Genomic DNA, 12,902 nt, shown 5'->3' with positions numbered 1-12,902 from the left:
ATTTCCTTAAGCACACCATTTTTCTTTACTAATTAAATATGTTATTCCACATGTCAGCATCCACAGGTTAAAATACCAAAATCTCTTTAAAATAATAAGCTCCCTTTTCATGCTAATCTATTAACGTACAATAGTCTCAAGAGAATTTCTTCCCTCAGAAAATAAACTTTGCTTTAGTTAATTTGATTCAGTAAATATTTACTGAACACCCACTTTTTGCTAGATCCAATATAAACATAATCCCAAAATTTAGAATTAACTAAATAACAAGTATGATCTAATTTATAATTTAATTACATAAATAGAAAGGTTAGTAAAGAGGTACAAGTGTTGGAGAGAAACTGGGTTACTTTAGAATAGTCTTCTCCATGGTTTAAAAGTGTAGCCCCTAGGAGTCTGTGAACTCAGAAGAATTTGTCCATGTTATAGCTCTTTTCCATAAATACTACCTCCTTGCCTAAAACAAACACTTCCTTGGTCATATGGTCCAACATTTGTTTCGGGGAGCTTAAGGATAATATAAAAATGACTTCAATGTGGAAGGTAGCAATGAATTCCATACTAATTTTTAGTTATCTTTCACACAACTTTCAAAGAAAGAGAAAGCCTGATCAAGCCTTGACATCTGCTATTGTTCTCCTTTACTATCCCACCGTCTCTTACCCTGATGCTTCATCCTTAGTCCACATGGGTTAGAAACAACACAGTCCAGCATGCACTGAGGATGCTGTCTACAGGGTTCACATTTTCATTAGCATCACAAAGTAGGTGTTCCCTGGTCTTGACAAAGCTTCTCCAACCTCCCCCAGTCTCACCATGTTACCTAAGGTTTCAAACTGTGCTTTCAAATTTCAGTCTTTTTGGTTCCATGTTCCCACAAGTTTAGAATTTCAATCTTGTGATTTCCTTGCCCATAGAACCTTAGTCCTTTTGGTACTGGTGCCTATACCTAGAAATCTGAGCACAGGCACTTACTTAGATTATAAGAATGTGGGGAACCCAGAACTGGCTGAAAGTTTTAAGGGGAATACCAGCCCATTCTGTTTGTTCCTTTTTAAGCTAGCATTAACATGTGAGGATTGTAAAGGAGTAGAGAAGTATGTCCTTGAAGTGTGTGCAGAGCTTTGCATAAGAGAAGGACAATCCTAAGAAATCTCATTTCCAGGATCCCTACATCTGTAAATAAACTACTGAGTTCCACATTTATGCATCTCAGAACTATTTCTAAATGGGTCTTAAGGTGCCACAGATGCACAGAACAAATGCCTAGTCTATCCTGCTAATGAACATGCAAACAGTTTTCCCCATCTGCTGCCTCTCTAAAGGCTAGGAAGGCCTTCTTCAGTGATCACAAAGAACATAATTACTGTGTGGAGAAGTCAAGTACAAAGGCCAGCAGCCTTTGCAGGTCACCAAAGATTAACAGCTGTCTCTCCTTTGATTGGGAGAACTAATAACAGTTACTTTACTTAATAATTGGATGGGATCCCAGGCTGTGTAATTCAGATTGAGGCTGTCATTTTTTTTTTCCTGCCCTTTAACTAAGCTGGGTTATTAGAATGAAGCTACTAATCCTATTAGCCAGTTGTCAGTCCAAGGTGGGAGAGAACAGGGGAAGGCAGAGCTATTAAGATGTTATGACAGATATAGAAAGGAGAACTGTGCATTCCATCCCTAGAGGAACTTTTTCTTAATCAAATCATAATTATAAAACTCTTTTTTTTTTTAAAGGCTCTTTATGAAATTAGTTTCCAGCTTTACATTCTAGGTGCAGAGTATTTGCAAATGAAGGTAAAAGGAGAAGATACACTTAGTTACCTTCTAGAATAAAGTGTTTTCAACTGAGGAGTAATCTTTACTTGCTAAGTCATTACATGCTTGACTTTGACTGGGAACACAGAGGCCAGAGTATTTAAGCTTATCATATAATACATAGACACCAAATATCTTTGAGTAAAATACAAAATGATGAGAGCCACAAAACCAGAGTTAAATACATAGAGGATTTTGACATTAGTTAAAGGGATCAGAAAGTCTCACTGGAAAAAATAACTTTTGATCTGGGTCTTAAATGGTTGAAAACTGGCATGTGAACATTGATACTGAAGAGGCAGCAGACAGCAATTCTGATGGAGAAAATAATTGTGTTATGTAATTTTAGTGTAGTTACTCTCTATTCATGCTGAGGGTAGGAACAAGTATAAGACAGTATTTGGGGGAGTGCCCCATTACTAGGTCAGTAAGGTACCTATATGTGAAGAAAACAGCAGGTGCCAAGTGATAGGCACAAGAAGTTAATGTGACAACTCTGGCAAGAAACAGAAGGAAGGTTAGCTACTGCTGTCACATCTGTCTGAATTATTGTGTGAAAGAGATTTTCACTTATATATTTAATGTTTGAAAAGTTTGTCTTTTTATCCCCTTAAATTTTTTTACATTTATTTATTTATTTATTTATTTTTTTTCGAGACAAGGTTTCTCTATAGCTTTGGAGGTTGTCCTGGAAATCTCTCTGTAGACCAGGCTGGCCTTGAACTTACAGAGATCCACCTGTCTCTATTTCCCAAATGCTGGAGTTAAAGGTGTGCCCAGCTATCCTTTCAATTTCAGCATTTGAAACGATTCATGGTTGAGCTACCTTGCTTTCCTTTTTTAGTACCTATGAGGTAAAGAAGTAATGTCAAGCCAGGTATAGTGGCTCATTCCTTTATTTCCAGACAAGGTAGGTGGGCTCAAAGCCAGCCTAATCTACATAGCAAGTTTCAGGCCAGCCAACCCTATATGTGTTGTCTCAAAAAACCAAAACCACAACAACATAATCTCAAATATTATAGGATTATTATGTCTGCCTTTAATGTTTAGAGGGGAGGAAGATCTGTTCATCTTGCTCTGTTAAAGAGTGGAATCCATTGTGAGAGGTGGTCTTCCTTGTTATACTGAGAGGCATCTGTATTGAGTTAATCATATGTCATAGGACACTTTTGTTGTCTAAGATAAATCTTTAGTTGAGACACTCATCCCTTCTCTGCCAGAACGAGGACTGAGAGATGAGTCCATAGCTCATAAGGAGCTTGTAGACTGTAGGGCGAGAGAGAGAGAGCAAATGAAATGGATAAGAGTTGATAGCAGGACCTGAAAGAGAAGTTAGGAGGATGCTGAGCAAGGTGTCCATCATCTGGCTGTGCCAGTGGAAGAGTTCTGAGATTGCTTACTGCATATCTAATTCACCTTCATTCTTAGAGAAACTGAATTTTTAAACATATTTTACAGTTGATTTTACCTTTTGCTTTATTTTCCTAAAATGATACAGCCTCTATTTTCAGTAGTATATTAGTAAGAAAATGGTTTTGAATGGCTTTCATCTTTCATGAAAGTGCTAATTTTTTTTCCTGCTAAATGTCCATTAGAGTAAGTGGCTTAAGATTTTCAGGAGGTCACAGCCATGTTGGCATATCATAAAAGGCTTTCAGTTGGGTGTTATTTTTTTCCCCATAGTTGTATACATTAAACTGGTCTGTTTTTACTCAGTCTGCCACTTCTACATTGCTGATCCAGGCTCCTCCTTCCTCCCTCAAGCAAAAGAACATGAGACTCTAAACTGAATATAGAAACAGTAGGCATGGACAGAATGGGCAGCAGTTGGAAGTTGCAGCAAAAGTCAGACTATCAGAACCTGGAGGGAGACTAAAGCAGTGGAGAGTAGAGGAAAAGAAAAGATTTTTAAGAGCAAATGTCTTAAGATGTGTCAAAAATCTGTGTTTTACAGATGCATTTTGCTTATTTCTTAACATAATTGCATATTTTTAATATTGTATCTATAATCTGAGAATAATACAAAACTTTGTTTTTAGACCTGGTCCCTCTATGTAGTCCTGGCTGTCCTGGACCTCACTATGTAGGCCAGGCTAACCTCAAATTCACAGACCTGTGATGGGATTAAAGAGGTGGGTGTGTGTGTGTGTGTGTGTGTGTGTGTGTGTGTGTGTGTGTGTGTGTGTGTGTGTGTGTGCCCAGCTGTGTTTACTTCTTGATACAGAGTCCTTTCACCATCCTCAGTTGATTTCATATGTCTCATGGTACCATAGGCTTGGAACTAGCAACTATCCTAGATAAATACTTTCTACATAACTTTCATACATATGATTTTATTTGCATAAAATTCTATAATAGACAGATCTAATTTATGATACTGCTACATGAAAGAGGGTTTGTCTGCAAAAAAGAAATGAGAGAACTTAATTGGGTTATTAAAATAGCATGGTCTTGATAAGCATTTGTCACATTTAACTTAATACTGGCTACTTAAGATCTCAGCTTTTCATCCATTTATAAAATCAATCTATAAATAGCCAACAAACATAAGATACTTACTTCCTAGTTACCAATAAAAGATAAATACAAACTTTACAAAATGTCAGCACATACTGTGGAGAGGACTGAAGTTAAACAGAATGGTAAAACCAAACTTATGAAAGAATCTGAACTAACTGAAATGAGCAGTGTATTGTGGTGTGTACAGAGATTGATTAAAACATTTTAGGGCACTGTTTATGTTGTAATTTTTTAAAGTGGCTGGAGAGAGAAAGATGCCATGTGATAGAACTTGAGTAGAGGGTTTTTGTTTGTTTGTTTGTTTGTTTGTTTGTTTGTTTTTGGAAGAAAGTAAATGGGAAAGGGGAAAGGGAAGAGTGGAGACCAGATGCTGGGGACATGAGCTGCAGAAGAGGAGGTGGGGTGAGCAGGGCCCTTTTAAAAGGACAAAGAGTGAGTGAATGTGCACAGGTGGTGCTCTTTGTAGCTGCAGCTGTGGGCATATCCTGTGAGAACCCCAAGGGCAGACCAATACAGCTGCCTGAACACTAACAGGTTCCCCATAGCTAGTAAAACTGATCCTGTGCACAGTTGTGACTTAGAAGTTCTACTCCTAAGCATCTTGTGCAAATGGAACCACATAACAATAAAATGCTTCTATATAATATAGCATATAAATGGGGCAGGTTTGGGCCAGAATAGGTTGCTATCCTATTTTTTTTTTTTTTTTTTACATACATGGTACTTAAAAACTAAAGTATAACAGAAAATTGCTCGTTCCTTCCCCATGCCAAAAGAATGCAAAGAACTTAGTGAAGTTTCTTCACAGAAAAGTGATATGTATGTATATATGTATGAATGTATGTATATGTATATGTGTGTGTAAGGAGTAAGGTTTTTCCTCCCGCCGCTGGTCTTGTACCGCCACTGTGCCAGCCCCAAATAACACACTGAGACTCTGTATTTGATATAATGCTATTGACCCATTACTTGTTTCTTATCGGCTAGCTCTGTCTTAATTATTAACCCATTTCTATTAATCTAATATTTCCTCGTGCTTTCATCTTACCAGGGAATGGGGCCTGCATCTGATCTCCCCAGTCTCTCCATGATGACTCTTCCTTACTACTTCCTCTTTCCTCCTTGTCTCCTAGTCCTTCCTATCTTCCTTTCCTATTGACCAACAATGCTTTATTCATTAACCAGTATGAGAAACATATATACAGAATGACATCTTCCATCATCTCCTCTTTTCTGTCTAAATAAAAAGAAGGGTTTTAACCTTAGTATAGCAAAATATATTATGTAACAGTTATCAAGAATCACAGTTAACAACATTTAGTCCAATAACATTTAGCAAGATTTAAAGAAAATATTCCATCATCTATCCTATCTTTGTGAGTCTAAAGTCCTATATGTAACTTATCTTTAAGCTTAACTAAGGAAAACTATAACCAGAACTATCTGTCTTCAATTCCTTCAAAGATCACAGAAGGATAGTATATAAACTCTAGAAATGACAGAGACATCTTGCCTTGTCAGTCATCTGAAGTTCTTCTGTAATCTTTCATATTTAGCCCATAGACCATAGTGTGTCTAGTAGACTCTTTAGCAAAGTAGGAGACTTTAAACTGTCTTCTTGTATTGGCAGTTTGTTAGTCATTTTTTTTTTCTGTGTCCTGCAGACTGTCTGGCAGACTCTTCCATGAAGCAGGAATTCTGTAGCAATGTCCATTTTGAATCAGCAGTAACTTTTCTGTGGGTCCTGCATGTCCAGTTTATACAGCAAAAGTCAAACAGTACAGACAAGAGCAGTATCTTGTCCAAATGGCTAGTCTTGCCATACTGGAAGCAAACTCCATACGGGTTTCTTCAATGTCCATCTTCCTTTCTGACATAGGTGGTGTTACCAGGAGCATTTATGTCTCACTGTCAAGAAAAACCCTAAACCATTTTAAATGCCATATTCTGTAGGTCTTTGAAAGGTTTGAAGAATGCCTATCTATCTCAAATACATCTCTGCATACCTAGAAAACCTAACTCACCTAGCTATAAGTTTTGACTATTATAAGTAACTAACTATAATCTGTACTAAATTATACATTACATTCTTAAATGAGCTATATAAACACAATACCTAAACAAGAGATATATAGATATCACAAAATTGACCTTAAATTGTATCAATAAATGAAAATCCATTCCAACACAAAGTATTCATATCTATACCCTAATCCCCTTTTTACCTTTAAAAATATTGGTTGTGGTCATTAACCATTTATAACCAACCCCATTTAAATGAAAACAAATATTTATAAACAATATTTGGTAATTTGGGCATCGTTCTTTCCAAACTACTTCCTGCTGATAGGGGCGCTGTCATGGGGGATCCTAAGAAGAGACAGAAATCCTGGCTGTAGTCTGCTAGGCTGCTTTGTCCAAGCTGTTTTGAATGTTGGTTCACTAGCGATTCTGTTTCAGGGGGTCTGGCTTGATCAAACCACATTAGTCTGGAAGGAATCTACAGCTTTTCATTTTCTGTGGAAACAAAAATAGAAATCCTTTTCCCCAGTAACTGGTCCTTAGATTTAAATTTTGAAGTCAAAGCATTTTTAAAATATATAAATTGAATTAATCCAGCAGTATTTCCTTTAACAGTTGTTGTTATTATTGTTCATTTGCTGCAGCTAATGCCTAAGAAACACCAATGTTGTTCTTTTGATGCAACTAATGCCTATAAAACACAAACACGAGACTCAGTGCCCACATGGAGTTTATTGAGAGAGGGGAGAGAAAGAGGGGGTGGCCAACCGAAAGCAGGAGAGAAAGAGGGAACAGAGAGAGAGAGCAAAGAGAGAGCAAAGAAACAGAGAGGCAGAGAGAGAAGCACTTGGTGTGCTTGCTTTAAAAGAGGCTTGCACATGCATAACTGAGTCCTCTGGCCGCCAGGTAAAGCTGAGTAGGGATGACATGGCCATGAGCGTCCCACCCATCGTTGGGGTAGGGGTCAGCTGGCTGCTAGTTCCTAACAGTTATAGTCTCAGCAGTCAAACAATTTAAAGACAACAGAATAGCATATAGCATCCATAATTTTACTGTGCTTTCCATCTTTACGTGACTTTTTTATTACTCTGTTTCTTTTACTTCTATTTTTTTATTTTTTGAGACAGGGTTTCTCTGTGTAACTTTTATCTGTCCTGGAATTCACTCTGCATACCAGGTTTACTTGGAAATCACAGAGATCTGCTTGTCTCTGTCCCCTGAATGCTGGAATTAAAGGCATGTGCCACAAGACCCAGCTGTTCTGTCTTTTTATTTTTAAGCCATTTTATCGCTTTTCTCTTTCTCTTCCAAGCCTACATATATTTTAAAACACACTGTAAACCTTTAGAGGTTTTCTTAATGTGAATCTGTCTTTACTGTAAATCTTTATGTTTTTCTGGCCACGAGTCTTTTATCTGGTAAACAACAACATAGCTAAAATGAAAGTCATAGTTGTTTCTGCCACAGTTTATCAAAGATGGTGGCGGGTACCTTTACCGCCAGCAATGAGAGCTGCGCTCACTGCCTTGGTCTGCGCTACCATCTAGCAACATGCTGCCAGCTTGGAGATGTGGTTACTGCCATTGCCAGCTCTCGTACAAACCAATAAATTGTTAGCAGGGCTTCTTAAAAGCCATGTGGTTTTTTTTTGCCGCTTATGCTGAGTCAGAAAATTTCCCTTAAAGGAACCACATAAATATCTGCTTGTCTCTCGCAAATCAGAGTCCCAACCAAGAAAACTGCTGCTACCAAGAAACCTTGCTTGTCTCTGTTCTTTTGTTTGCAAATCCCTTTTTAAAGCTTTTGTTAAATTTTAAGTGGAAGTTCTTATTAGCCACATGGGTGCCATATGTAAGGAGTAAGGTTTTTCTGCCCGCCACTGGTCTTGTACTGCCACCGCGCCAGCCCCAAATAACACATTGAGACTCTGTATTTGATATAATGCTTTTGGCCCGTTACTTGTTTCTTATCGGCTAGCTCTGTCTTAATTAATGGGTTAATTAATTAACCCATTTCTGTTAATCTAATATTTCCACATATATTATATATATACACATACATGTATATGTATATATATATAATATCCCACAAATTATATAGAAATTATCATAAATTGAGTTCTGAAATGCTTGCTTAATATTCTCTGTAAAGTAGCTAAAGAGAAAAAAAAAAGTAGCTAAAGAGAAGGAAAATCCTCATATAGCACATTATTAGGTTGTCTGGTATTGCTGGTGAACATTCCAGTGGAGAAAACCTTTGCAGTAGTCAACTGCTCATGTTAGATAGGAGTTATGATTATTGAACATGTTTCCTTTTCTTGATAAATGTGCTTTGCCATTTCCCTGCTACTATACCCTTACTTCCTTCTGCCTGTTTCATGCTGTGACTTATCTGGAGAAGCCAGTCCTGGCCCCCAAACAATATAGTTAGTCACCTATTCTCATGCAATCCTTGCCTTCCCTTTGGGATACTAATTGTAACAATAGGCATTTATAATGGAGTGACTAGTATGTGTCCTATTCATCAGACTTTAAACTTCATAACTAAGGATGACCATATCTTATATTCACCACTGTTTGACCTCATTTCCCTGCACTGAGAAATCAACAAATATATCTTAGCTACATAACTAAATATTTCATTTACTTATAATTTTATGCCTAGAATATTGAGCTAATTTAATTTCTATTTGTGTTTCTGTCTAGAATATAGCAGATCAGATTGCATTTCAAGTTGCTGGTGGATTAACAGCCCTTGAACACATCCTTCAAGTAGTGGCCCCAGCCTCAAACATGAACACGGTTTCACGAATTCCTCCTAAGTAAGTATAGTTTCTTAATCTCTCTTTTGCGTTAGAAATTGCAAGTAATTTCTAACCTATGGTTCCCATATAGGGGAACTACAGGAAAATTATATGTGTAATTAGGGCTGAATAGCAAAAGCATACACATCACAATAAGGAGAGAAACGGGGTACTTGACTTCATTTAAAGAATCCAAATTGAGCCTAGAAAGCCTTAGATGGAAATCTTAGTGTGTGATCGACTCTATTCTTAAGCCAAGAAGAACTGATGAAGTCTTGGAATAGCTGTGAAAGAAAGCTAACCTCCCGGGTAATATGTGAAAGAAATAGGCCCATAGCCTGGCGTTGAGGCTGAACATATACTGAAATCCCCAATCTCAGGAAGAGCATTCTGAGGCTGAGACTACCAGTGTCCTGAGTCCCAGTACCTCAGTCACTGATGGTAGATTGTCCTTTGTCATAAAGACCCTATATAGCATTTGGATCTAATCTCTGCCTTCTTATTTGAACAAGTCATACTTCAGTCTGTCCACTTGAGGGATAATATCAGAAATTATTATTTCAGAAGTATTTTTTTTACAGTTATAACGTATTATTTTTAGGAAGTTTATAAAGATTCCCATTTGGAGTTTAAATGAGCTTTTGATAAAATATTATCTACATCTCTGAGAAAATGTTACTCCTAGCTAGTAAAATAAACAGAAAGTTCCATTTGTTTTTTTTTTTTTTTTTTTTTTTTTTTTTTTTTTGGATGCAAACAGGGATAAAAAAATGCAAGAGTTTATCTTTTCCTGACATACATTTTGGTAAGATCAAAAACAAAACCAGAAAAACCACCTTGGCTTCAGAGTCCCACAAATCTAGCATCTGTTTACTCCATAAATGCCTTATTTACATTGCAGCTATTTCCCTGTTTAGGTAGAATATGTGTAAGAACTCTTTGCAAATTATGTAAAGTGTTTTCTAACTGCTAGGTGAAAGCATCTTAAGTAGTAGTCTTGCTGATTTAAATTATATTCTGTTTGCATGAGATGCTTGCAGGTAATACAGACTTCTTGATAACAATTAACATGAGTTCCTTTGCTCTAGTGACAATATAGAAGTGAATCGAGGAAGGTATAGCCTTTAAGTCATAGTATTTTTCTGTGAGATAGAAAGTGCCACATCAGACAGTTATAGCAGGCATAAAAAGTTTCTATGATCTTCAGGCCTCTCTTATCAAAATGGACTTTACTGACATGGTATTGCTGGGTATGAGAAATGAGAATTACCTCCATGTTGACTGGCAAGAAAGGAAGGAGAAAAGAACTGAAACATATAAAAAGTACTTAAGATTGAAATGTGAAATGACATTTGATCCTGTGGTTCAGTGCTTTGGTAATCATTAATAATTCATGTTGCCCATCTTGAATTTATCTTGAGATTTTTAAATTTTTTTTTTCGTTTTTTATTAGTTTTCTGGTAAGCTTCAAGGCACTTGACCTTGAGGTCTTTGAACAGCAACCTAGATTAAATGCCATTTCTCAGAAGCAGCTTTTGCTAATGACAAAGAGCATGTTCTTATGCTTATCTCTGTTTCTCCTTAATAGAGCAGGAGAGTTTCTATAGTTCCTAAAAAAAACTTATGTGAGAAGTAGTGTGTTTCCATTGGAAAAGAATACTGGGACCCTGTGAGTCTAGTCCTATGCCTCAGTCTTTAGCAGCACTTGCCACAGTGCCAGGATGAGAACTTGTTTCATTGCCATAGATGTGAGTTTTCAGCTTCACGTTGCCCACAGATGGAGGTCAGCATCAGGAGCCATGGACATCTAGTAGTGACTCTGTATTTGCTTGTCTGAACACAAACTCAAGATGGTAACTCTGCCATCTTCTCAGATACTTCTCGGGGCTAGAGTGTTAAAGCTGAGTATGCTGTGCTGGTTATTCATAGATAGGTGAGAGGGCTTCTTCAGGCACTGGAGTCAGAGCAAGCTGCTGGAAATATGTCAGTGTGGAAACTTAAAAGTACTTTCTCATTTTCTTTCCAGCTATTCTTCTGCACAAACTCCTATGATGGCCCTGAACTGTTCATAATACCTTGCTCTCAGAATGTGTCAATCTCCCTTTCCATCCCTAATTAATTCTTACTGCTCATCTCCATGAACTTTCTGTCATCTTAGCCCATTCGATTTCCACTTTCTGCTTCCTGTGATAGTATATGGCTCTTACTGAGAAAGCTGGTAGTTTAGGCTACCATGCATTATTTAATTTTCCTCAGTGATGAGCCCCAGATTTAAACCATTGTCTAAAGATAGTCACTATTTTGAATTCTGGAATCCTGTGACTGAATGACTGTAAGCCTGATACATCCCTGGCCAGCAGCCCTGAGTTCTGTGTTCATAGATGAACCTCTTACCTGCTCCTTTTTTCTTACCACCCTGTACATCTCAATTATTTCACAGTGATTCCATAGCCTTGCTTTGTCCATAGTTATTGCTAGATAGCTTCCTAAGATTAGTATTCCCTTCCATATTTCCTTCATTTTTAAGTATTTCTTTGATTTTTTTATCTAAATGAGTGTGTGTGTGTGTATACATATATATGAATACACATATATATACATATATACATATATATATGAATGATGCAGCTTCATCATGTGGTAGATCCATTTTCAGTTTTGTGAGGAACTTCCACACTGATTTCCAGAATTGTGATACCAGTTTGCTTTCCCAGCAGCAGCATTTAGTATATTTTTCCCGCATCACACCAGCATATATTGTCAATTATTGTTCATTTGATTATGGCTATTCTGACTTGGGAAAGATGAAATCTCAAAGTAGTTTTAATTTACATTTTCCAGCTGGCTAAAGATAACTGAATTTTTTAAAAAAAAAAAAAAAACATGCCACTAGTGCAATAGTGGCACAGATGTTACAGGAGTGACCACCCCTTTCTCATTGGACCCAAAGCCAACTCTATGAGCTAGAACCCATGCCTGGCACTGTTAGGGGCCTAAGGATGTATACTAGATACTAGTATACATCCTTAGTATACTAGATACTCCCTAGGACATAGGGAAAACCTAAAACTTTTTCTGCTAAATGGACAGTATTTAAGTGACTCCTAATGGTTTATTGCTGTGGTAGTTTGAATGGGAATGGCTTCCATAGGCTCAAATATCTGAATACTTGGTGCTTAGTTTGTAGAACTATTTAGAAAGGATTAGGAGGTAAGCCTTGATGTAAAAGGTATGTCACTGGGGGTGGAGTGTTAAAAAAAAGAAAGAAAGAAAGAAAGAAAGGAAGGAAGGAAGAAAAGAAAAACCATAAAATTCTCTAAGAAAGTTCTTTCTCTATTTTTGCCTATTTTGAATCATATGTGAGCTCTTAGCTACTGATCCAGTACCATGCTTGCCTGCCTACCTACTGTCATGCTCCCAGCCATTATGGTCATGGAACCCTCTGGAACCATGAACCCCAAATTAAATGCTTTCTAAGTTTCCTTGGTCATGGTATTTTGTCACGGCAATAGAAAAGTAACTAAAACAGAAGTAGACTGCTCATGACAGGTCTGACCATGTTGTTCTTTGGAGGGATATGAAAGACTTTGGAACTATTGGGTAGGAAAGCACCTGACACTGTAAGTGAAGCTTAAAGGGTCATTCTTGTAGGAACTTGGAAGACAGTGGAGATCAATGTGGACTATGAAGGCCCAGCTCAAGAGGGTTCAGAGGGGAACAATATTAGCAGCTGGGCTAGAGACCA

General features: G+C 37.3%; 1 protein-coding gene across 1 annotated transcript in view; it reads left to right on the top strand.

Moving 5' to 3' along the window:
- The window catches only part of Scaper (S-phase cyclin A associated protein in the ER), a 308,455-nt gene that overhangs the window by 202,009 nt on the left and 93,544 nt on the right, over window positions 1-12,902 (top strand). Inside the window, exon 23 of the mRNA XM_051197515.1 lies at window positions 9,060-9,175. Coding sequence (XP_051053472.1) covers window positions 9,060-9,175 — 116 coding nt within the window. The remainder of the gene's footprint in view (window positions 1-9,059; window positions 9,176-12,902) is intronic.

This window comes from Phodopus roborovskii, unplaced genomic scaffold, assembly GCF_943737965.1.
Source record: "Phodopus roborovskii unplaced genomic scaffold, PHOROB, whole genome shotgun sequence".
Taxonomy (NCBI): domain Eukaryota; kingdom Metazoa; phylum Chordata; class Mammalia; order Rodentia; family Cricetidae; genus Phodopus; species Phodopus roborovskii.
This window is presented reverse-complemented; position numbering and strand designations above follow the sequence as displayed.